The following is a 26861-nucleotide window of genomic DNA, read 5'->3' as shown; positions in this document are numbered from 1 at the left end:
CTAATAAAGGGGCTTTCACCAAGCCAGAAGTATCATTCCACGTGAAGCTTTAATTCATGAGCATTTCATAGAACCCCTTCAGTGCAGAAGAGGCTATTTGGCCCATTGAGACTGCACCTGAGTACCTTACCCAGGTCCTCTGCCCCCACCCTATCCCTGTAATCCCACACATTTCCCATGGCTAATCCTTCTAATCTATACACGTTTGAACATTAAGGGGCAACTTTAGCACGACAGTCCACCTAACCCGCACATCTTTGGAGTGTGGGAGGAAACCCACGCAGACATGGGGAAAATGTGCAAATTCCACACAGACAGTGACCCGAGGCCGGAATCGAACCCGGGTCCCTAGCACTGAGAGGCAGCAGAGCTAAGCACTGTGCCAGATTTTTTGCAAACATAATTTTCCCACCTGAATAACTTCAACTTAGGCTTCAGTGTGTCAAGTCCATCAATGCGAAGAACCACCTCTTCCAGAGGCTTTCGGAGAGGGTTTTTAAATTCAATGATGATGGTTACCTCACGTCCATACTCTACTTGGCCTTCAACCTGAAGAGATTCCAAAAGCAAATCGATTAGGAACAGCTCGTGGTGACTCGTCTGTATCCTGACCAATCCCAGATGAATCCAACACAGGGTGTGAAAGTGTCCAGAGGAATAAATTTACAGAAATACCCTAACTATCACAATGACAGACATTTCGACACTGTCTTATGCATCGGGGCTTGTATAAGTTGGGAGGAGGGAAGAGCAATAGACTGGATAATAAAGGCAAAATATTGCTTGAAAATCTGAAATAGGAGCAGAAGATGGTTAGCAAGTCAGAGAGAGTTTGTGGATACAGAAACAGAGTTAACAGGGTTAGTGAGTTTTCATTAGAACTGGACAATATAGCAATGTTTATCCAGCATTTTCTGTTTTTATTTCAGATTTTCAGCATCTGCAGTATTTTGCTTTTATTGGAGTAGATATAACAGGTTCTGAGTAAGTACAGAGCCAGGGAAAAGATAGAGAGGGGAGGTAAAAGCAAAAGGGGAAGTCTGTGAAAAGGTGGAGGGAAGAGGAAATTAAGAGAAGGGGCGGTAGTGAATGGAAAATAGCAGATGGTAATGGGATAAGTAAAGAAGCAAAAGATGGGCCTAGAGGAGGTGTGAATGGCAAACAGCAAAATTAATACAGCCACCTCTGTCTGAGATAATAGGAGCAATGATTACAATTGACTGGCTCCTGAATGTGGAAGATTGGGATACAGGGCCAGTATAAAACATAGGATGCCAGAGTAGAGCGGAGCCTTTCTTTCATTCCATCTTTACCACCAAAGTCGGGGGGAGGCGCGATAGCCCACTGGTATTATTGCTAGGCTATTAATCCAGAAACTCAGCTAATGTTCTGGGGACCCAAGTTCAAATCCCACCTCGGCAACTGGTGGAATTTGAATTCAATAAAAAAAATCTGGAATTAACAATTTACTGATGACCTTGAAACCATTGTTGATTGTCGGAAAAACCCATCTGGTTCACAAATGTCCTTTAGGTAAGGAAATCTGCTGTCCTTACCTGGTCTGTCCTACATGTGACTCCAGAACCACTCTTAATTGCTCTCGGATAACTAGGGATGGGCAATAAATGCTGACCAACCAGTGACTCCCATGAATGAATAAAAAAACTCCACAATTTAACTGCATTTTTATTATTTCCTTGATATTGAGAGAGCTACATTCCATTTCAAATCTTTGGAAAATTATAAACCACGAGCTGTCTCATGAAGCCTGATTTTAACAGTCTGGAAGAGGCAGAGTGGTAAAGAAGAGTTAGAAGATTTATGGTGATCTTAAATGTCCCATTCTTGAATGGCAAGACAGAGGCTGACCGAATGTAACGTCCTCATCTCTGCCTCACTTTTATTTCTTTACCTTATGTTCTGCACTTTCAGGACAAAAGAAGGTGACATTGTAACATGTAGGGTTTATTGAATAGCTGTTAACTCTGCAAGAGCTTGATCTAAACTGAGGCAAAGCCTATGAGGCAGCCGTTGATATCATGAACTAAATATGTGACTAGGTACTTAAAGTGACCATGCAACAACAACCCCAAACACTTGACTTGTCCCCTTATCATTCTCTTTGACATTTGTCCCGCTAAACCCTCCATTATTGAATCTCTCCTGCTCTCCATCCGATCACAGATGTACCTTTTTGTTCTTCCATACATTTCCCCCTTTGTTTGCTCAAAGCATTTCAAACTTTTCTCAGTTGTGATGGAAGGTTATGACCTGAAATGTTAACTCTGGTTCTCTCTCACAGATGCTGCCCAGGCCTGCTGCGAGTTTCCAGCATTTTTTCCATTTTTATTTTGGATTTCCAGCATCTACAGTACTTTGCTTTTGTATGATGGACCTTTATGGACTTGCCAAGTTGTGGCCTGCAGCCAATTTATCTCCCCTCAAGACTGTATAGCAAATGAAGGGAAGCAGGTCACCTTTCATACCAGTATGTTTATTTTGGAGCTGATCCTTGCTTTCACCAGAAGTGAAACTACCAGTGCAGATACTCTGGGATAATTTTTAAAATTATTATTCATTTGTGAGAGATGGGCATTGCTGGTTGGCCATTTCTAGTTGCCCAATGGGAGTTGAGAATCAACCACATTGCTGTGACTCTGGAATCACATGTAGGCCAGGCCAAGCCAGATAAGGACAGCAGTTTTCCTTCTCTAAGGGACATTAGTGAACCAGATGGATTTTTCCAACAATCGACAATGGTTTCATAGTCATCAGTAGATTCTAAATGCAAGATTTTTTTTATTGAATTCAAATTCCACCATCTGCTGTGGCAGGATTCGAACCCTGGTCCCCAGGTCATTAGCTGGTTCTCTGGATTAATAGTCAAGTGATAATACCATTAGGCCATGTCTCCCATGGCTGGCATAAATGTTCTATGTTTCTAACAGTGACAAAATATTACATTGATTCATTCATATTGTACCAATTCCCGAGGACAAATAGCATCATTGAGCCACAAAGAAGGAGTCTTTGAAGTGACTAAGCAAGCAGGGTTGATTTCTTTGTGTTTTATTATATAGTGAAACTGATATTCTGTTTGCAAAACAAGCCATCCAAAAGAAACCTTGACCTTACCCATTGAGACAGAGAATATAATGAAAAGCGCTCCCAAAAAAGGAATAATTCTACTGTGCCGTATGACTGATGAATATGAACCACTGGACAAATATCAGAACTATTTTTAGAAGCAGTTAAATAATTATTAGGGGATCTCAAGATCACAGACAGGGGAGTTCCTGGACAAAGGAGTTTCTTATACATTTCCAGCAAAGATTCAGCAGCTCAGAGGATATTCTTGACCAGAAATGTTATTAGCTTAGAGCAACATCCATCGTACACTGCTAGCTCCAATGCAGAATACACACACCAGAGAACAATGCTCCATTAATCATAAAAATGTCAGAAATATGCACACTATTCTGTGATCGTGAAGAAAAAATATTGCATTGTATAGATTTTTCGCTTCCCAAACAGCACATACAGAATTTTATAAAATAATATTTTCTTTTGTTGCTTGCGATGTAGATGAAGACAATAACCAAAAACACATACTCCTGGGAACTAATTGTTAAACACATAGCACTTGCTTTTTTTTTCCAAATATACAAAATATTTTGCTACAAAAGGTCATGAATGAAGCCCAATCCATCACACAAACCAGCCTCCCAACCGTTGACTCTTACACTTCCCACTGCCTCGGCAAAGCAGCCGGCATAATTAAGGACCCCACGTACCCCGGACATTCTCCCTTCCACCTTCTACTGTCGGGAAAAAGATACAAAAGTCTGAGGTCACGTACCAACCAACTCAAGAACAGCTTCTTCCCTGCTGCTGTCAGACTTTTGAATGGAACTACCTCACATTAAATTGATCTTTCCTTACACCCTAGCTAAGACTGTAATACTACATTCTGCACTCTCTCCTTCCCTTCTCTATGGAAGGTATGCTTTGTCTGTATAGCGCACCAGAAACAATATTTTTCACTGTATGTTAAGACATGTGACAATAATAAATCAAATTAAATACGGAAGCACCTGAACTAGATGCAATCCAAATTAGCCCCATTTGAACATACAAATAAACATGGGCCACTTTTGTTTAGCTACGTTCTGCTCTCCTCTGTCCTGAGTTTTAATGCTTTGCACATCCTATTCATTATAGTGCAAGGTATCCCATTTTTGCACTTTGTCATAGGTGCTTCGAGGTAAGATAAACCAACAATTTTTTTTATTCACTTGTGGGGCATGGGCATTGCTAACTGGCCGATCCCTAGTTGCCCTTGAACTGGGTGGCTCACTCGGCCATCTCAGAGGGCAGTTGAAAGTCAGCCACATTGTTGTGAACCTGGAGTCACATGTAGGCCAGACCAGGTAAGGATGGCAGATTTCCTTCCATAAAGGACATTAGTGAGCTAGATGGGGTTTTCCTGATAATCAATAATGATTATCAGTAGATTCTTAATTCCAGATATCTTTTATTGAATTCATATTCCACCATCTGACATGAATGGGATTCAAACCTGGGTCCCAGAGCATTAATTGAGTTTCCAGATTAATAGTCTAGCGACAATACCACTAGGCCAGCACCTCTATCTACAGAACTGAAAGAAGACCTAAAACTGGATGAGACTGTTGATTAAACATTGCCTTTTATCCCTGGGACCCGGGGACAAACCTAACTCCAAGTTAATGGGTTGAGTGTTTCATTGTTGGGGGGGATGGTGGAGGTAATGTAACTGCCAATCCAATCTAATGCCCTGGAGACTGGAATTCAAATCTCACCCTGACAGTTGGATGAATTTAAATTCAATGAATTAATAAATCTGGAATAAAAAGCTACTCTCAGTAATGATCATCATGACTGGCTTGACATTAAAAACCCACCTGGTTCAATAATGTCCTTCAAGGGTGGAAATCTGCCATCCTTACCTGGCCTGGACTACATGTGACTGTGAACACACAGCAACATGGTTCTCTCCTAACCCCTCTCTGAAATGTCTCTCAGTTATATTAAGCTGTTGCAGAAGAATCTGTGGGTGTACCTCTACCATATGGACTGCAAAGTTTCAAGAAAATGGCTCACCACACCCCCTCAAATAAGGATGGGCAACAAATGGTGGACGAATCAGCAATGTCCACATCCTAGGAATGAATGAAACAAGGCTTAAAATAGGTTTGGATCCATTCATTGTGAAAGGTGGAACAGAGATATGCGATTGGGACTGGGGCATATTGTTGGGCCAGAGTAGAAGGAATTTCATCTGACTGTCATGCTTGACCTGGAACTGTCCACCTAACTGTCATAGCTGACCTAGAACTGTCCACCTAATTGTCATAGCTGACCTAGAACTGTTCATTGAACCAACATGGCTGATCTAGGGTTGTTTGACACGGTCACCTGTGGGCTTCATTTAAAGGCTAATACACTCCTCCTCTTGGTGAGTGCAAAAATAAAACCCTTGAGCATTTTGCTGTTTGTCTTCCTTCTTTTGTCAGAAACAACTGTTAGATCAGATTTTACGCACGACTTACTCTTAAATTCAGAGTTGGAATCTGCAGGGTTACGGCCTTCTGAACGGCTAGAGTTTGTCCTGTTTCAGTTACATTCCCACTGACGAGAAAGTGCAGAATGGATTGTTCGACAAGGTGACTCTCATAATCCTTTGACTTGATCTTCACTTGTGTCTGATAAACTGAGGTTGGTGAGAGAAATAGATTAGGAAAATGACTTTTAACAGAAGGTCACTGTATAACTTGTTTTAAAGTTCAGAGCTGTCTTGTACTTGATGGTCTGATGAAAACAGTGCCCTGCGTCATCCTAAATTGTTCAGTAATCCAGGTCAAATTGCTTACTTGGTACAAATCCCGTATACATCCACATGTGAAGAACTGAGTGTGAAACACAGCATGTATCTCACTAGAATTCAAGACAATAATCCAGGAACAAAACATGCTCTTCCGATGTATCAAAAGATAATTAATGAACAGAGAAGATTGTTCAACCAGGAGGTACAGTTGTGAAAAATTAGCCAACTGAAGTGAAAATGAGCTGAATTGTAAATTAGCAATCTGAATTGAAAACTAGTTTAGCAGTAAAGGCAGATGATTACGAACTGGGAAAGATTTGATTTATTGTCACATGTATTGTTTCTTGCACGCTATACAGGCAAAGCATACTGTACATAGGGAAGGAAAAGAGAGTGCAGAATGTGTTACATATAGCTAAGGTGTAGAGAAAGATGACTGTAAGAATTGAATGACTATTGGCAGGTGTTGGTCACATTCAAATAGTGGCTGTGAACTCTTTGTAGGCATGGTGTTCATGGTAAGCTCATTAGCTTAGCTTCAGGTGCAGACTTGGATTGAGGTGACGACAGCATAACTGATGAGGTGCTCCTGACACATGCCAATGTGAAACAACAACAGCAACCCCAACCTGAATTAAAGGGCACCTTTCAAGTAGTAAAATCTCCCAAAGTGCGTTATCGACACTACCAAACAAAACTGCACACTGAGTTAGGATTACATTCACTGGAGTTTAAGAGAGTGAGAGGAATGTCACAGAAGCTTATTAAATTCTAACAGGTTTAGACCCGGTAGATTCAGAAAGAATAGTTTCTATGGTGGGGGAGTTCAGAGCTAGGGGTCATAGTTTGAGGATAAAGGGTAAACCTTTTAGAACTGAAGTGAGGATAAATTTCTTCACCCAGAGGGTGGTGAATGTGTGAAATTCATAGAATCCTACAGTGCAGAAAGAGGCCCTTCGGCCCATCAAGTCTACACCAACCACAATCCCACCCAGGCCCTACCTGTATATCCCTACATATTTTACCTGCTAATCCCTCTAACCTACGCACCTCAGTACACTAAGAGGCAATTTTAGCATGGCCAATCAACCTAACCTGCACATCTTTGGACTATGGGAGGAAACCAGAGCACCCAGAGGAAACACATGCAGACACGAGGAGAATGTGCAAACTCCACACAGGCTGAGCCGGGAATCGAACCCAGATCCTTGGAGCTGTGAAGTAGCAGTGCTAACCACTGTGCTACCATGCCGCTGAACAGACTGGGAGTGTAGGAGATCCAGGAGTGATCTTATAGAGGCCTACCACTACCACAGAAAATAGTTGAGGCCAAAACGTTGTGTGATTTCCAGAAGAAATTCAATATGGCTCTTAGAGCTAAAGGGATCAAGGGATATGGGGGGGTGGGGTGGAATCAGGATATTGAACTTGATGATCAGCCATAATCAAAATGAGTGGTGGAGCAGGCTCAAAGAGCTAAATAGCCTACACCCGCTTCTAGTTTCTGTGTTTCTATGAGTTGCAGAAGGAGATACGAGGACAGGTGACCAAAAACTTGGTCAAAGTTATAAGCTGTTCAAAGAAATGAAATATTATGGATTCAGTGAATGCACCCACACCCTTGAGATCAATGGCACTCAGAACTGACTGCCCAGCCATACAGAAAAATGGAGTTTAATGGACGTTCTTTAGAAATGATATCCTGTAGGACAAAGGCCATGTGGCACAATCCCATCCCAAATAAATACTTAAATTAGGCACTTGTTGTTGTTTCCTCAACTCAAGCAAGCCCCACCCCCACCTAAGAAACTAAGCCCCAGCACACCCAGACTCAGAACATCTGGACTAGTGGGTCTTACCTTGATGAGGCTCGACAGCCACTTTCATGGTCTTGTCCTTGATTTGAATTTTCGGGACTCCAGTGTAAAAGACCACACTGCCGCTGAGATGAAGAGTCATACTTCGCTTTTCACTGCTGTTGTTTTTGATCTCTACGCCAACATCAAAGTTGGTGCTGAGCAGAATCCTTTCAGGAACATGCATGTTTATTAACACATCCATCGGGTCCTCTGTTACAGCCTGCTCCTTCTTAACACCATACTGGATTGCTGCACCTTGCGCCATCCTGTCCTCCTCACTGCCTGAGGAGGGTGATAACAGAAAAGGAGACAAGGTAAATTCTTCCCCAAAATTGATCAGAAGACACGAGGTAATTTTAGTAGTCTTGCGTCCATTGGGAGGGCCGGTTGAAGAAATGACCTCTCTTATGCAGTACGACATAGAATCATAACATCTTGGCTGACTGCGTACAGTTTGCACGTTCCCCGTGTCTGAGTGGGTTTCCTCCCACAGTGCAATGGTGCAAGTTAGGTGGATTGGCCATGCTAAATCACCCCTTAGGGTGGGATTTTCTGGCCATGCTTGCCCCAAAACCGGTAAATACCACCTGAGGTCAACCGATATTTGCATGGTCCCCACCCCCTCATCTGCTATGAATCCTGTGGGGGGGGGGGGGGGGGGGGGCGGGTGGTGCAGGGCAGGAAAATACCCTGCTTAGTGTCCCAAGATGCCTAGGTTAGGGGGATTAGCAGGGTAATTACTGGAAAGGGCCTGGCTTAGATGCTTTGTCAGAGAGCAGATGCAGACTTGGTGGGCCGAATGGCCTCCTTCTGTGCTGTAGGGATTCTATGATTCAATTTGTTGTGTGGGTGTCACTGGGATAGATCGAGGCAAACCACACAGCAGAGAGAGTTTCCTAAAATAGATTGGAAAATCCTGGATAGGTTTTTTTGGATACACTTGCCCCAAGAACGGAAAATCCCACCTGAGGTCAACAGACCTCTGAATGGACCACCCCTCGTGCCTGCTATGATTCTCGTGTCGGACGAGATGGGAAAATTTGACCCCGTTTCTTTTATCCTAATGTTAGAGCTTCAAGACTTCCTACCCTTGTCACTTTGTTCGTGCAACACGCCTCTCTGAGTTCTTGCTATGAAGTAATTCTCCTCACAGCTAAATTCAATTTAAATTAAATATTTATTCTGGTGCAATAAAAAATTTATTAACCTGGATTGTTTGAAAGTTAGCATCTGTAGATCATGATTCTGATGTGGTGGATTTTCACATTTTTGACAAATCAGATATTTCACTCCTTCAATTATGTTTCTAAAACCTTTTACTGATGAACTAAGTATCCCCTATCGATTCCTCGCGTTGTTCTGCACCTTCCTTCCACTCTCGCACCGCTGCTAATTCATTCACCATTGGTAGAAGAATTATTGTGGAACTTTCCACGAAGGAACAGCATTTCCAAAAGCTTGTGGGTTTACTATCAAATAAACTGGTTGGACTTTAACCTGGTGTTGTGAGACTTCTAGCTGTGAAGGGGCCATAGAACCATAACCATGTAGAAAGAGGCCATTTGGCTCATCAGGTCTGCACTGACCTTCCTGAAGAGCGGCCCATCCAGACCATCCCCTCTGCCCTACTCCCGTAACCATTTCCCATGGTTAATCTCCCTAGCCCGCACACCTTGGACACTAAAGGGCAGTTTATCATGGCCAATCCACCCAACCTGCACATCTTTGGATCATGTGAAGAAACCAGAGCACCCAGAGGAAACCCATGCAGACACTGGGGAGAACATGCAAACTCCATACAAACAGTGAAGCAAGCAGGGAATTGAACCCTGGTCTCCGGTGCTGTGAAGCAGTGGTGCTAACCACTGTGCCTCAAATGCATATGATAAAATTTGTGTTTACAGTGAAACTATATCAATCAGATAGAGCAACACTTCCCCCAGAAGCGCACATTAAATTTTGCAAAAAAAATTACATGAAATTCCCAGTGGCAAAACAAATTTGATTGGTTTTAATAAACTGGCTGATGAACCAGCGACATGCATCTCCAAGAAATGCCTCATTACACCAAGTTTTGATGAGGTACGTATAAATCCCACAGTTAGATTATGCCACATAACAGTTTTTGTGGTATTAAATTTCCAGTTGGCGCTTTAAAACTGATTTTATTGAGCACACGTTGTGCTCATCACTCTCACTCTCTACATCTGCCCTATAATCTTCTCCAGTTCCCAGTTACAATACTTTCACGCTCTACTCTGCAAGGCAATGGGCCTGATAACTATCAGAGAGAGAGAGACAGTGCATTATCTTATCTCCACATCTCTTTAGAATCATGCATAGATCGCTTACGCACAGTCGGATTAGTTGAAATTAAATATTCACTGATCATGAATTTCAAGGCAACATTAAGTGTTAAATAAAATAAATAGTGATGCATATTTAAATTGCCACATTATAAGACAGATGTGGAGGCTTTGGAGAGGGTGCAGGAGAGGATTTTAAAGTTTATTAGTAGGTTTACATTAACACGGCAATGAAGTTATTGTGAAAACTCCCCTAGTCGCCACACTCCGACGCCTGTTCGGGTACACTGAGGGAGAATTTAGAATGACCACTGCACACTAACCAGCAAGGCTTTTAGACTGTGGGAGGAAACTCACGCAGACACGTGGAGAACGTGCAGACTCTGCACAGACAGATCGCTAAAACTAATCTTCCATTATCGTTTTTAACACATGACCCAAAAAAATGTGGTTAGGTGCATTGGCCATGCCAAATTCTCCCTCAGTGTACCCGAACAGGTTCCGGAGTGTGGCAACGAGGGGAATTTCACAGTAACTCCATTACAGTGTTAATGTCAGCCAACTTGTGACTAATAAACTTTTTTAACTTTACTTTAACTTAAGTGCCTCAGATATTCTGTGGCCAAACTGCCAGAACTTTGTTGCAAACACAAGGGAAATGGAAGCTGGTTATTCCAGTCAGTTGGGTAATGAACAAACATTAATTGCTCCTGCACCCTCCCTTTCTATAGGCCTTTGTGCTGGAACAGCATAGATGTATAGAGGGGTCTTGAGGTTCAAGTCTCTAGTTCCCTGAAAGTGGCCGCACAATTAGAGAGGATGGTAAACAAGGTGAATGGCATGCTTGCCTTTACTGGTCGGGGCATTGAGTGTTGTGTTCAATTTTGATTATCACATTGCAGGAAGGATGTGGAGTCTTTGGAGAGGGTGCAGAAAGATTGTTAAAGTTTAGTTATTAGTGTCACAAGTAGGCTTACATTAATATGGCGATGAAGTTATTGTGAAAATCCCCTCATCGCTACAGTCCGATGCCTGTTCGGGTACACTGAGGGGGAATTTAGCATGGCCAATGCACCTAAAAAGCACGTCTTTCAAATGAAAGAGAGGAAGCCGGAGCACCCGGAGGAAGCAACGTGCAGACTGCGCACAGTGACCAAAACCAGGAATCAAACCCGGGTCTCTGGCGCTGAGGTAGCAGTGCTAACCATTGTGCCAGCACGTCACCCACATGTACCAGGATGCTGCCTGGATTAGAGGCATCAGCTATAAGGAGAGGTTGGACAAACTACGGTTGTTTTCTCTGAAGACTTGGGAGACCTGATAGAAGTCCGTAAAATTATGAGAGGGCTGACAGTCAGAATCTTTTTCCCAAAGTTGAAATACCTAGTACTAAGGGGCATGCTCTTAAAGTGAGAGGGGAAAAGTTCAAGATGTGGGGGGGGAGGGGGGGGAGCAAGTTCACCACCCGATGAAGGAGCAGCGTCCCAAAAGCTCATGATTCCAAATAAACCTGTTGGACTGTAACCTGGTGCTGAGACACTTCTGACTGTGCCCACCCCAGTCCAACACCGACATCTCCACATCATCAGTCCTCAGTGACAATGAGTGTTACTGGCACCACAAAACCCAGGTGGACATCTCTACAGCATTTGCGAAGGTGCTGAAATTGTTGCATTCTTACAGGGTCGAAGCAACAATACGAAAAACAAAGAATGCTTTGACAGGCTCAAAAATCAATTGTAAAATATTTACAGCCTTCCGGACGGCTGCACAGAACCGGAAGGACTGACCAGTCAGGTGAGAAGGACAGAAACCCTGTGCAGAGGCACAAACTGAGGGTCAGACCACCCCGGCAGGTTTCTGAGCCTGTCCAGTTCAAATGGAGGTCACAAGCCTGCACTGTGCGGCCAATGGTCACTCAGTCCGAGTTAACGGCCAGAGGGGGTCTCGCCATCCAGTAAGGTGGGCGCTCAGAGTTAGGGGGACAATCAGACAACTTCCACCTTGAGGGGTGCAGCAGGCCACAAGGATAGGAGAGTGAGGGTGAGGGCACTTCAACATGGAGGCATCCTGCCTCTGAATTCTTTTGAACTATAAGTAAAAAAATAAAATGCAATCAGGCCACCTCTGGGGAGGGAGATGAGGGAGCCCTTTAGAGGGTAGCCTGTGGCCACTACAGTATCCAGGTTGGCAGGGAGAGTGTGACACTGGAAGGTTGTTCTCAGGCAGCTAAACCATCCCCTGTCACCTGCAGGGACCTGGAGACTGACACCTGTAATTGGCCTTCGATGAATTGGGCCGGTTGCCCAGGTGAGATACAGGCTCCCCCATCCCACTTTTGTGAAGATGGCTCGAAGGCAGGCAGACTGGCACTTCAGCTGGTGTTTCTATCCTTGATGTGGAGATGCCAGCGTTGGACTGGGGTGGGCACAGTCAGAAGTCTCACAACACCACGCTAAAGCCTTGACTTTAACCCGGTTTCTCTTCCAAGCACCCTTGGTCAGAACTTTACCAGCTAGATCCGAGGCTCGCAGAACGGAATCCTCTGCTGGTCTCGAACGGGAATTTATGAGCCTTGCCCGAGCGACGTCGTAAAATCCCATCCACTGTGGCTGCGTCCCACCCTGACTGCGGCTAGAAATCAGGCCCTCTGTGGGCCAGTGATGGTACTGCGCTGTCTCTGTTACTGAAGATGATGCTCTGTTTGGTAAACTTTCCATCTATCGTGAAGTTTCAAACATCCATCATCCCTCTCCTCACTCCCTGACACTGGCAACAATTTGCATTTTTTAAAATTAGTTTATGGGATGTGTGCATGGCTGGCTGGGCCAGCATTTATTCCTGAGGGCATTTAAGTGTCAATCAGATTGCTGTGGCTCTGGAGTCACATGAAGGCCAGACCCAGGTAAGGATGGCAGATTTCCTTCACTAAAGGACATTAGTGAACCAGATGGGTTTTTCCGACAATTGGTTAACATTAGAATTTTTTAATTCCAAATTTGTTTTTAAATTTAAATTTCACCACCTGCTGTGGTGGGAGTTGAACCAAGGCCCTGGGCATTAGCCTGAGTCTCTGGATTACTAGTTCAGTGACAAGACCACAACGCCACTGCCTCACCATATCTGTTCAAATCCCTGTATGGGTTCACCCCTCACTATTTCTGTAACCTCCTCCAGCCATACATCCCTCCAAAAGCTCTATGTTCCTCAAGCTCTGGTCTCTTAAGCACCTCGTATTTCCCATACCTCCATCACTGGTGGCTGTACAAGGCCTTAAGCTTATGAATACCTTCCCTCTCTCTCCCCCCTCTCCTTGAAACCTACTTCTTTGTTCTAGTAATTCCTTTGGCTCAGGGAAAATCTCTGCTCCCATGAAGCACCTTGGGACATGTTGCTCTGGGAAAAAGGTGCTATATAAATGCAAGCTGTTGTTGTTTCATTCCTGTTCTTCTTGGCTCAGAACGAAATTTGAAAAGGAATATACAAGTCACCTCCTTGTCTCCCCCCTGGGCCTGCTTCTCCTTGGCAATTGGTATTCCTGCGAGTTCAGTTGTAGGCAACAATCTAGCCTAAAAAGAGCTAAACTGGCTCCGAGTCTGAATGATGTAATCACGCCCACATCTTTGCATTTACCAGTGGTGAGGGTCTGCCACGCTGCCCAAGGCCAGCTGGTTAGAATAGTGATGGTGTGCGAGTGCAGCTGGGAAAGGTCAGTGCCATACCAATCCAATACTTTAACCTCTCGCATGAACCATTCTCATTGGATACAGGGGATTAAAATCGGATCTTTTGTCCGCCCAGCTTCCCTTCTGGTACAGTCCGCCTAAAACAGGCCTTTACTTCACCGTTAGTTATGGTTAGACTGTGAGTTAGAATCATAGAATGGATACAGCAAAACTGGAGGCCCGGTGTGTCCCTGCCAGCTCTCAGGAAGAGCAACTCAACTAGTCCCATCCTCGCCCCCTTCCCCAAAAGGGGAACCTTTTCCCGTCAAGTATTTATCCCTTTTGAAAACCACAACTGAATCAGCTTCCATCATACTCTCAGCCAGTGCATTCCAGATCCTAACCACTTGCTGCAAAGAACTATTTGTCCTCAAACCATCGTTCATTCTTCATTGAATCAGATTAAATCAGTGTCCTCTGCTTCTCAACTCTTCCGCCAACGGGAACAGGGTCTTTCTATCCGCTCTGTCCAGACCGCATCGTGATTTTGAACACCTCAAATCAAATCTCCTCACAACCCTCTCTTCTCTATTGTGAGCAACTCTCCCATCTATCCGTGACTAAATTCCCTGAAACTTTCAGTAGCACACCCATCGCAATGCCTCCTGAGTGAGGCCTCTCGCGCCCCCCCCCCCCCCCCGCCCCAGTCACACCCAGTAAGCTTGCGAGTTTACTATCAAATAAATCGGTTGGACGTAAACCTGACAGACTTCTTGTTGTCAGACTTCTTACTGTGCTTAACTGGTCTATCCAGGCCTGAAGCCACATGGTTGGCTCTTACCTTTGCTTTGAGTCAGCTCAGGAACACATTATCTCATGAAAACAAATGCTCTAACTTTTCATTTTTTTTTAAATAAGGTTTTTTTAAAACAACCTTAAAGACGTGGGCCCAAACTCACCCTCTGGGTATTTATATTGATCTGTGATGTCTTGACTTCCTTCTGATCCAATCTGCTTGGTAAGAAGTAATTTTCCAACTTCCTGGGTCTTCACGTCACCTTTAATCAGGGAGCCGTCCTTTTGTCTGTTCCAGTATACAATATCACTGTTAACCTTGGAGCAGAAAATCAGAATTAACTCACACACAAGGTGTGGTAGAGTGGTTTACAACATGCCACAAGGTCCATTCACAAGAAGATCATTTAGAAGGCCATGTGTCTCAGTGATTGGTGGATATAATCAAACTGCAGTTGTCGGAGACCTGCAGAGTACAGGCCTTACTCAACCAGCTTACAAAACATCTACTGTTAGATGTGATTCTGCAATTGGGCAGGACTGACTGAACAATCCTGACTATGCTAATAGATACACTAACAACCAGCTTAAGATCATCAGTTAAGCTTGTAACATCACTCATTTATGCTGGTTCGAAGAGACATCCATTCGTACACAGGGACCCGATCTCAGCAAACAAAAGGAATATCATTGAATCATTGAAAGCAGGAGGAGGCCATTCAGCCCATCGAGCCTGCACCAACAACAATTCCACCCCAGCCCCCCCATCCCCATAATCCCTTTTATTTACCCTGTTAACCCCCCTGAAATTAATTTAGCATGGCCAATCAACCTAGCTCACACATCTTTGGAGTGTGGGAGGAAACCGGAGCACCCAGAGGAAACCCCTGCAGACACAGGGAGAATGTGCAAACTTCACAGAGCCAGTCACCCGAGGCCAGAAATGAACCCGGGTCCCTGGCGCATGAGGCAGCAGTGCTAATCACTGTGCCACCCAATATGTTCAAGCCTTGCTCTTTCTTTGAATTACTCATTAGCTTGGGCAGCCTATAGTTCCCTAATACTTTCTCCATGCCAATGCCTCAACCAATCAGGGTCAACTTTCCAATTCTTTTCTCCTGTAGTATAAATAGTTGCGATGGTTTGAAAATTTGGCATTCTGGTATTTGTCCTGGTGAGTGCAAGATGAAAAACTTCAGCAACATGCTTTCAGCAATATTCAAGTGATTTTAACATGCTCTCAATCTGCAGAAAAGAAACTCTGCCAGTGCCCTAATAGAACAATCTTTTCATATTGGGTATGTTTCTAGGCTGGGTCACTGGATAAATGCCACACTTTACAACTTTCTAGACTTAACATTGAGTTCAATCATTTCAGATCACAACCACCCCATCGTCATTTCCTCTGGGCACATCCTGTTATATATTTAAAGGGTTGTATGGTTGCCTTAAGAGCTGATCACACGATTTGATGGTGATGTCATTATATCACTCAGTTTCACTTTCAGTTTTGTATTTGATACAGAGCAAAGAGTAGCTGCTCAATAAAACCTGTAGTGTGTTAGTTGAATCTATGTGTGCAAACCAAGCCTTTTCTTTTTCTGTTAAAACACACAACGCCTAACCTAGTTGGGGTATTACAGAAAGAAAATTGGCGACAAGGATGGAATTTGAACCCACACATGCATAGCACTAAAAACACGCAGTAGAGGAACTCCATGATTCATTTTCTTCATTGAAAGGACCCATGGACCCTACGTGACCTGCCATTTCTCGTGCTGGTACTAGTAACTTGAGAGTCTCCTTCTTTACTTGTCTCATTACCAGCTCCCTCTTTGCCTTACACCACGATCTCTCCTACCATTCACTCTCTTCAGTCTTCCATTCTATCCCAGAGTTTCTCTTTTTCTTTTTCCTCCCCTGCCCCTGTTAGATTTCTAACATTTCCCAATTCTGGAGAAAGGTTGCTGACCTGAAATGCTAACTCTGTTTTTCTCTGTCTGCAGATAGTGCCAGTCCTGCTGACTATTTCCAGCATTTTCTGGTTTTTATTTCAGATTCCCAGTATTTTGCTTTGGTATGCAATCTCATCCCACGGGACCGTTAGAAAGATTAGCCGGAAACTCAAACTGTTGCTAAGTCAGAACCAGTAATGGGGGGGGGATGTGGGGGGTGGGGGGGGGGAGCGCAGTGATTAGGGGAGAAGATAATGGTCACAACTCTGAAGAGGAGGAAATAATTAATATCAGAGGATGAGACAGAGTATTGTGAGAAAACGAACATGAAAAAGCAGAGACTGGAGGAGACAACACTTTCAAGAGAGCAACAGAGGAAGTGAGAGAAAAATTAAGATGGAAGTGTTTTGGTTTTTACTTTTTTCAGCTAATGAGATGCTATGGCACTAATAAGTTTGCTATTGACGGATTAACATAAAGACATGAGCACTCACGGTTAAGTGATGCATGGCGCATTCACAAAGGAGGAAGGAGTTTTTTTATTACAAGAACAAATAAAGTTAGCTTTATTGTACTGTGCTCAATTACACTGACAACAATTTCAGCACCTTACCACTCTAACAACTTCTATTTTTAACTTTGCTGAAACCATACTGGGATGACTGTGCAAGGCTGCGTCTTTTCCCAGTTACACATTCAACCCACTGCGGGTGGGTGGCAGAGTAATTTTTGCAAAGTCTTTATTTGATCATCTTCTTTGGCAAACAATTGCACCTCTTCCAGTTTTAATATTTCCATATCTGCCAAGGTCTCAAACATTCCAAATCGATTGACTAAAATTTGAGGTGTTAATTAGAATGGGTTGTAGAATGGAAAGGTACAGAAAATGGGGACGATGACCTAGTGGTATTATTGCTTGATTATCAATCCAGAAACTCAGCTAATGTTCTGGGGTTTTGGTTTCGAATCCCACCATGGCAGACGGTGGAATTTGAATTCAATAAAAAATATACCCAAAGTGGAACATACCATGCTTTTCCTAGTCAACACCAAATTGCAAAACTTATGATCCAGGCAGGCTTCATAAAACTCTTTGGAGTTTCCGACCTGAACCATAACAATACTCTGTACTATACTGATCTCCTTCTTTAAGGATGTAAATTCATCGCTAGCAGTTCAGAAAAGGTTTACTAGACCTAAACATGGAATGGGCTGCTTCTCTTGAGGAAAGGTTGGACAGGCTAGACTTGTATCCATTGGAGTTAATAAGAGGTGACTTGATTGAAACATCAGAGATCCTGAAGGGTTTTGGTAGTGTGGATCTTATTGAATGGTGCAGCAGGCCTGAGGGGCTGAATGGTCCTGACCCTAATTCATATGTTGACATGTATGTATGAGTCATAGGAAAGATGGGCATGGATTTGGGAGGCAGAAACACACATGAGTTTTGGAGAAAGGAGGGTAGTTTGCAAGGAAGAAATGGTGTGTTTTTTAGAGGGTATGGAGAGGTGATAACAGCAGATCTGAAAGGGGATAATATCAAAGGAAAGAGAACTGTTAGCAATCTCATTAGTACATGAGCCTGGAAGTAAAGTTGGGTGTTCAGCAGTTTAATGAGAACAGGATCATAGCCAGAAGCATTTTTGCAGTGATGTGACTGGACTAGAAATCACTGATTTGACCACAGGGAATATTAACCTGGAAGGGAATGAGGGGGATTCTCCGGCCTTCCTGCAGCATGTTCCCTGTGGTGGGAGGCGGCGCTCTGTTTGCTGGCGGTGGGATTATCAGGCCCTACTGCTTTCAATGGGATTTCCCATTAACTACACCCCATGCCACCTGGAAATCCGTGGCTGAGGTTCACTGTCGGAAGGGCCAGAAGATCCCATCAGGGTGAAGAGCTGGAAGATTCCAGCCTAAATCTCAACAAAGAACAAAGAAAAATACAGCACGGGAACAGACCCTTCGGACCTAGGCCATTGAGTGTCTTTAAGACAGAGACAGATAGGTTCTTGATTTATAAGGGGGTCAGGGGTTACGGCGAAAAGGCAGGAGAATGGGGATGGGGATGAGAAAAATATCAACCATGATTGAATGACAGAGCAGACTCGATGGGCTGAGTGGCCTAATTCTGCTCCTGTGTCTTGTGGACCTCCAACCCTGTGCTGATCATGATGCCCTAACCAAACAAAGAAGAAGCTTACTCAGTCCGTATCCTTCTATTCCCTCCCTACTCATGTATCCATCCAGATGCCTTTTAAATGTTGCTAATGTGCCTATTTCCACCACCTCCTCCGTCAGCGTGTTCCAGGCACCCACTGAGTGAGAACCTTCCCCCGCACAACTCCCTTAAACTTTCCCATTCATAGTGAATGGGAAACAGAATCCCTGTCTGTGCTGCATGTTGTGAACAAAACCTTCAGCAATGAAACCGTTCTGCTGGCTCCGGCTAGACCGGTAAGCCCTGATCATATAAATTTCAAGGAGAGCTGTGCGTCCTTGGGTTTGCACATACCTCTGCGTAAATGAAGGGAGCATCGTATGGAAAGCAAACCTGCCCGTGTTTTATGGCATTAACAGGAGCTGGTCCACATCGAAACATGCCTAAGGAATAGAACATGAATGATCAAAATAACATCTAACTCAATGGAAAGAATGTATCCAAAACTTCACACTACAATGAAAATTAAACTTAAGGGCAAATGAGTCAAGAGGAGATTTGGCGAAGGAGGACAAGATTTTGACAGATTTAGATAAGGTGCATGAAAGAAAAGTTGTTTCCAATCGCTGATGGCACAAGGTGGATTATATATTTAATGTTTTGGGCAAGAGATGCAGGGGGGGATAAATAGAATCCCTACAGTGTAGAAGGAGGCCATTCAGCCCATCAAGTCTGCACTGACCACAATCCCACCCAGGCCCTAACCCCGTAAACTCACAATAATTACCCTGTTAATCCCCTGACACTAGCGTCAATTTAGTACGGCCAATCCACGTAACTTGCACATCTTTGGTCTGCATATTGTGAGGATTGTGAAGATGTGAGGATGAATATTTTTATACAGCAAGTGGTTACAACCTGGAACTTGCTACCTGGGGGAAGGGTGGGCAAATGAATGAATACTTCCAAAGAGCAATTGCACAGGTATTTGAAGGAAATAAACTTGCAGGGCTCTGGGGTTAGTGTACGAGAACGGGACTGACTGGATAGCTCCACAAAGAGCCGACAGAATTCGATGGGCCAAATGGCTTCCTTCTATGCCATAATCACTCCATGGGACCTATTTTACCATTTTGATTCTAAGTGCTGGGTGGACTTGAAACTGGGAGTGTTTCAGATCTGACTTTTAGACCTGTTATCAGACGCCCTCGTACTCACTGCCTGAAAAAATATCAGCAATTCTGAATCGTGCTGCACAAGCCTATGGGTGGGGCTTAACACACCCGAAATCCTGCAGTTCCAGTTGGCACTTCCAACTGCACGTGTGTAGAAGAACAATGAAAGAACGTGGCCCCCCTGCCACATCACTCCCAGACCAGATAATGCCTTGCCCTGGCCCCCACAGACATTGCCCCACTTCCACAACATTACTGACCCCCTTATCCCCCCAACACCCAGACCGATCACAGGCCCCTCACCCCTTCATCCCCACTGATCTCAGGCAGAGTGGCAATGGACTACCCCACCACACATCTCAAGCAGAGAGCCGTCAGACGCCCAGCACTCACCTCCTCATTAACTGAGCGCCCGAATCGGAATTTTGCACTGATTCTGGATGGGCGAATGTGGTGGTAAAGGGGGAAGTGCCAGTTAAGTTGGGTGTGCAGCCCATTAAGGCAACTTAAATGCATGCAAATGCTTTAAATAGCCATTGCACCCATTCTGGGCGCAGACCCAATCGCAGCCATTTTCAGGCCTTGGTAAAGGGGGAACTGGCGTAGAGCGTGCTACTCGCTTCATGCCCAACTTTATTAAGTTTCCTTGCCCGAAAGCAGGTACAACACGATGGTAAAAATCAGGTCCCGTGACTCTATGAGACATAATGGGGCCAGTTGTTCAGACTTGCAGTTGCAAAGGCAGAGTGGATACAGGAAATAATGTACCTGACATTAGTTGGCACAGCAAATAATTTTAGATAAATATGTATCACTTTTTGCTCATCCTTCTATCTGTTCTTTTTCCTCTCCTCTTTTTCCAAACTTACCAAAATCCACTTATCCTCCCATCTTTGTCCCCAACATAACAGAAATACAAAAAAGAAGCAACACCATTAGTTTGTTTCCTCAACAAGTGTGAGGACCCATAGGGCCATACCCACAGCCTCTATACCAAGCCACTTATCCACTTGCCTCAGTGGCGCTACTCATTTTAGCCATAATTAGAGTAAAGGGTGCTACATAATATATTCTACCATTATAAATGCAAGGATTATAAGAAGGCAAGATGGATAAATATTGTACAGCCCTAATGCCATATAACCTACACAGTGCACTCCTCAAACAAAAGGAATATGCTGAGGGATGCATTCCATTAAAGATAAATGGGTATCTCTGGTTTCAAAAAGATAACAGGAGACAAAGCCTTGGAGTGACCCACCTTCACTTGTTTCCTGAGGTGTGGCATCTACAACTTGCCAACCATCGTAACCTGGTGGAAGGTCATTTCTGGACATCCAACATTCGTTCCAGCAATGATAGTTCCTATTTATAGTGATAAACAATGACACTGGTTAAACTTGACAAGAACGCAACAAGGGATCGACAAACCGAATGTGGCAATTTTTTTTTGGATATGAGTGTTTTTACTCCTCCAGCCATTTTCTGACACCTTGTTATTTTGAAAGACAATGTGAAAGGAATTGTCAAACTGCAATAAACAGGGAAATGCTTTGCTTGTGGTAGAGCTGCAGAAAGTTCAGAAATTACTTTTTGTTTTGTCACAAACTGCAAAGTACAAATAGTGCCATTTCGCTTTGAGAATTCATAGGCAGCTCGCCAACATGAGAACTGAAACATTTATTTTCAATTCCAACAGCCAAATCCAAATGCTACACATAGCTTGGAACAATATAGATTTATTCTGGTTCAGACAAATTTGGTCTGGGTCTTGGCTGTATGACCATTTCACAAATACCAAACCGCAGTCACAGTCAATCTCTGAACACGAAGACTGCTCCTTAACAATCAAAGTATATTCACGCATTCATAGAATCATTGGGCCCTATTTAACCATTTTGATTCCAAGTGCTGAATCTGGGAGTGTTTCAGGTCCGGGTTTTAGACCCGTTCTCAAGTGTCCCCATACGCACTCTGCCTGAAAAAATATCAGCGATTCCAAATTGCGCTGCACAAGCCTGTGGGCAAGGCTTGATGTGCCCAAAACCCTGCAGCTCCTATCGGAGCCTCCAACTGTGCACGTGCAGTAAAAAAAATAGAAAATTGCTTCCCTGCCAGCTCGCTCCATGCCGGATAATGCCTCCCCCCGACCTCCACAGACATTGCCCCATCTCCACAACATAACTGACCCCCTTATCCCCTCAACGGTTTGCTACCCAGACCAATCACAGCTCCCTGTGGCATGGCAGCACAGTGGTTAGTACTGCTGCCTCACAGCTCCAGGGTCCTGGGTTCGATTCCCAGCTCGGGTCACTGTCTGTGTGGAGTTTGCACATTCTCCTCATGTCTGCATGGGTTTCCTCCGGGTACTCCAGTTTCCTCCCACAGTCTAAAGATGTGTGGGTTAATTTGATTGGCCATGCTAAGAAATTGCCCCTTAGTGTCCAGGGATGCGTGGATTAGTGGATATAGTATGTAGGGATATGGGGGTAGGGCCTGGGTAGGATTGTGTTCGGTGCAGACTTGATGGGCCGAAGAGCCTCTTTTTTCACTGCAGGGTTCTATGATTCCTCCCCATCAATCACACACAGAGTGGTAGCAGACCCCTCTTTCCACCCCCCCCCCGCCCCCCCCACATCCCCACCAACCAGAGAGCCATCTGACCCACTTCCCTTTCCCCACTAACAATCCGAGTCAGAAAGCCCCTGGAAGCTCTGACCTTACCTCCTCAGAGGCTGGAGCGCCCGAAGCAGACCTTTGTGGACCATGTCTGTTTCGCATCAAATCTGGACAGGTGAACATGGTGGTAAAGGAGAAAGTGCCGATAAGTTTGGGCGTCCAGCCCATTAAGTCAATTTAAATGCATGCAAATGCATTTAAATTGACATTGCACCCATTTTGGCTGCGGTCCTAACAGCAGCCATTTTCAGCCCTTGGTAAAGGGAGAACCTTTGCAGAGGCGGGCGCAGATCACACTACCCACCTCATGCCCAACTTTACCAAGTTTTTGTGCCCAAAAATGGGCACGTCTTGATGGTAAAATTAGGTCCATAGAGCCAAAGAAGTTTACTGCCCCCTTGTTTTTTTGTTACCACTAAGCTAGTCCCAATTGCCCATGCTCGGCCAAAATCCCTTTAGACCCACCTTATCCGTGTAACTGTCTGAATGCTTTTTAACAGAAAAAATTGGACCTGCCTCCATCACTACATCTGGCAACTTGTTCCAGACACTCACCATCCTCTGTGTAAAAAAGTGTCCCTCTGGACCCTTTGTATCTCTGCCCTCTCAACTTAAACCTATGCCCTTTAGTTTTACACTCCCCTACTTTGGGAAAAGATGTTGACTATCTAGCTGATCTATGCCCCTCATTATTCTATAGACCTTTATAAGATTATCCTTAAATCTTCTATGCTCCAGGGAAAAAAGTCCTAGCCTCTCCTTTTAACTCAAATCATCAAATTCTGGTATCATCCTAGTAAATCTTTTCTGCATTCTTTCTAGTTTAATAATATCCTTTCTATAATAGGGTGACCAGAACTGTGCACAAGTGTGGCCTTACCAATGTCTTGTACAACTTCAACAAAACATCCCAACTGTATTCAATGTTCTGACCAATGAAACCAAGCATGCCAAATGTCTTCTTCACCACCCTGTGACTCCCTTTCAGTGAGCTATGAACCTGTACCCATATATCTCTGTTCTATAAATCTCCCCTACACCCTATTATTAACTGAATAAGTTCTGACCTGGTTCAATCTACCAAAATGCATCACCTCGCATTTATCTGAATTGAACTCCATCTGCCATTTGTCAGATTGGCCCAAATTGATTAAGATTCAATTATTTAAAACTATATACAACTAATTCTATACACATTTCAAATGCTGAGTGTGATAATGTACAATGGATTAAAGGACAAGTTCAAAGTTATCTCACTGTTTTCCAAATTATAATTACTTTGCTGAAAGCTGCATCAGAGTTCCTCCCTGACCCACAAACCCACCCAGGTCATGTCGGGATCCCGACCCAACCCGCTTTTCAGGAATATAAACCCACACTCGCCGCCTCTTGCCAGCTAAAATTCTACCATATTGGAGCACCTATACTGGCTAAGCATGTTAAACTTTCTAGATGTTAAGTCCCAAATTACTCATGCATTGCACTCTAAACCAAATTATCATTTTTTGAAGGAAGTGTATTTAACTGGCATTGTATTGCAATGGAGTAGGTGATGTGTTGCAGCTGTAGCTTGTGGGAGCTGCCAGACACCAGTGTGATCCACAAAGACCACATGTACAGTAAGTTGCCGCATCTCGATTATCTTTGGCTCAGAGTTGGTGAGCTGGAGTCTGACTTTCAGAGATGATGATGTATCAAAGAGGGAGAAGAATACCTGGATACTTTGTCCCAGGAGATAGTGGCACCCCTTAAGTTAGGCACTTCAGATTTAGTCCACGATCAGGAACAGGAGGATGTAACTAGAAGTGAGGCATGTGCGGGAATCCAGAAGGTAGAGATGAAAGAACCTCAGCCCTTTCACCTGTCTGACTAGCACATTTAGTTTAGTTCATTTTTGTTAGTGTCTCAAGTAGGCTTACATTAACACTGCAATGAAGTTACTATGAAAATCCCCTAGTCACCACACTCTGGCACATGTTCAGGTACACTGAGGGGGAATTTAGCATGGCCAATGCACCTAGCCAACATGTCCTTCGGACTGTGGGAGGAAACTGGAGCACCCGGAGGAAACCCACGCAGACACAAGGAGAACATGCAGACTCCGCAGAGATAATCACCCAAGCCATGAATCGAACCTGGGTCCCTGGTGCCGTGAGGCAGCAGTGCTAACCACTGTGCTGCCATGCCACCCCATGGTGAGGGGGTTGACATACAAGGAGAAATTAAACAGTTAGGGCTTGTACTTGTTGGAGTTTTAGAAGGGTGAGAGGGGATCTGATCAAAGTATATAAAAGTTTAAAACGGGATTGATAAAGTAAATGTAGACCAAATGTTTCCCCTTATGGGGCAATTTAGAACAAGAGGTCACAGGGTATAGGCTGAGAGGCGATAGATTTTAAACTGAGATGAGGAGGAACTATTTCTCGCACAAGGTGGTGAATTTGTGGAACTCGTTGCCCCATAGCGCAGTGGAGTCTGTATCATTGAATGGTTACAACAGGAAAGCAGACATATTTCTAACAAAAAAAAAGGAAAGAAGGGAGATGGAGAACAGGTGAAGAGGTGGATTTGAGACTAGGAAGAGATCAGCCATGATCTGATTGAATGGCAGGACAGGCTCAAAGGGCTGAATTTGCCAACTTCTGCTCCTAATTCCTGTGTTCCTAGGTTCCTATGTTCTTCCTGCTTGCATGAATGAGAGCAGGAACTGCAGGGAGGATGAGTAATTTGACTACATGATTCAGTGACTCATTCAAGGTGGAGAAAGTGAAAAGGAAAAGTGGTTGGAAAGACAAGTTGCGAGAGGAATACAAACAGTTTACAAAGAGATATTGATAGATTCAGTAAATGGGGGAAAAGGTTAGCAAATGGAGTATAACGTGGGAAAATGTGAAGCTGTTCACTTTGGAAGGGAGAAAAAAAGAACAGAGTATTATTTAAATGGAAAAAAAAACTGCAGAAAGCTGCAACACAAGAGACTTGGGAGCACTTGTGCACAAAACACAGCAGGTAATCAGGGAGGCCAATGGAATGTTGGCCCTTATCTCAAGTGGGTTGGAGTGTAAGAGAAGTCTTGCTGCAGCTGTACAAGGTACTCGTGAGACCACATCTGGAGTGCTGGGAGTGGTTTTGGTCCGCTTATTTAAGGAACAATATTATTTCATTGGAGGTAGTTCAGAGAAGGTTCACAGGCATGATCCCTGATATGGAAGCATTGTCATATGAGGAAAGGTGAAACAGGTCGGGACTCTACTCGTTGGAATTTAGAAGAATGGGAGTCATGCGATAGTCTAGGACCAGAGGGCTGAGTCTCAGAATAAAGAGGTGCCAATTTAAGCTTGAGGACAAACTTCTTCTCAGAGGGTTATGAGTCTTTGGAACTCTTTGCCACAGACAGCTATGGGGGGCAGAGTCCTTGAGTACGTTTAAGGTTGAGATAGATCGATTCTTGATCAGCAAGGGAATCAAGGGTTACGCGGAAAGGGCAGGAGAGTGGATGTGAAGAATGTCAGATCAGCCAAGACCCTATTGAATGATGGAGCTGGTTCAAGGGGCTGAATGGCCTGTCATGTTCCTATTTCTTATGGTCCAGGAACATATTAGTAGTAGGGAGAGTATAGTTAGCAGGGTAGATACTGTTCTCTGTAGCTGAGAGCAGGAGTCCCAACAGTTGTGTTGCTTGCCCAGTGTGAGGATAAAGGAGATCTCCTTTGGGCTGGAGAGGGCCTGGAGTGGGAGGGGATGGTTCCTGTTGTCATGATCCAAGTTGTCATGATCCTTCATAGCGAGGGGGATTGAATATAAAAGTAGGGAGGTCTTGCTGCAGCTGTATAGGGCATTGGTGAAGCCGCAGATGGAGTACTGTGTGCAGTTTTGGGCGCCGCACCTGCGCAAAGATATTTTGGCCTTGGAGGGAGTGCAGAGGAGGTTTACTAGGCTGATACCGGAGTTGAGGGGGTTGAGCTATGAGGAGAGGCTGAATAAACTGGGCTTGTACTCGTTAGAGTTTAGAAGAATGAGGGGAGATCTCATTGAGACGTATAAGGTGATGAATGGGATGGATAGGATAGGGGTGGAAAGACTCTTCCCGCTCAAAAAAGACAGTAGGACTAGGGGGCACAGCCTCAAGATAAAAGGGGGGCGGTTTAGAACGGAGTTGAGGAGGAACTTCTTCACTCAAAGGGTGGTGAATCTCTGGAATTCTCTGCCCGTTGAAGTAGTGGAGGCTGCCTCGCTAAATATTTTTAAGACGTGGGTTGATGGGTTTTTGATAAGAGAGGGGATTAAGGGTTATGGGGAGAGGGCGGGAAAGTGGAACTGAGCAGCGACAGATCAGCCATGATCTTATTGAATGGCGGGGCAGGCTTGAAGGGCTAGATGGCCTACTCCTGCTCCTATTT

The 26861-nt window shown here is 44.2% G+C and overlaps 1 protein-coding gene across 1 annotated transcript in view; it reads right to left on the bottom strand.

Annotated features, from left to right (window-relative positions):
- LOC145352263 (coagulation factor XIII A chain-like) overlaps positions 1 to 26861 on the bottom strand; it is a 106163-nt gene that overhangs the window by 4271 nt on the left and 75031 nt on the right. The window contains exons 9-14 of the mRNA XM_080202007.1: positions 21044 to 21147; positions 18962 to 19050; positions 14656 to 14809; positions 7726 to 8007; positions 5592 to 5752; positions 413 to 549 (exon numbers count right to left, since the gene is read on the bottom strand). Of these exons, the coding sequence (XP_080058133.1) occupies positions 413 to 549; positions 5592 to 5752; positions 7726 to 8007; positions 14656 to 14809; positions 18962 to 19050; positions 21044 to 21147 (927 nt within the window). The remainder of the gene's footprint in view (positions 1 to 412; positions 550 to 5591; positions 5753 to 7725; positions 8008 to 14655; positions 14810 to 18961; positions 19051 to 21043; positions 21148 to 26861) is intronic.

This window comes from Carcharhinus amblyrhynchos, chromosome 2 (genome assembly GCF_965287045.1).
Source record: "Carcharhinus amblyrhynchos chromosome 2, sCarAmb.v2.hapA, whole genome shotgun sequence".
NCBI classification, from domain to species: domain Eukaryota; kingdom Metazoa; phylum Chordata; class Chondrichthyes; order Carcharhiniformes; family Carcharhinidae; genus Carcharhinus; species Carcharhinus amblyrhynchos.
The sequence above is the reverse complement of the archived record's forward strand: the minus strand, read 5'-3'. Positions and strand labels throughout refer to the sequence as shown.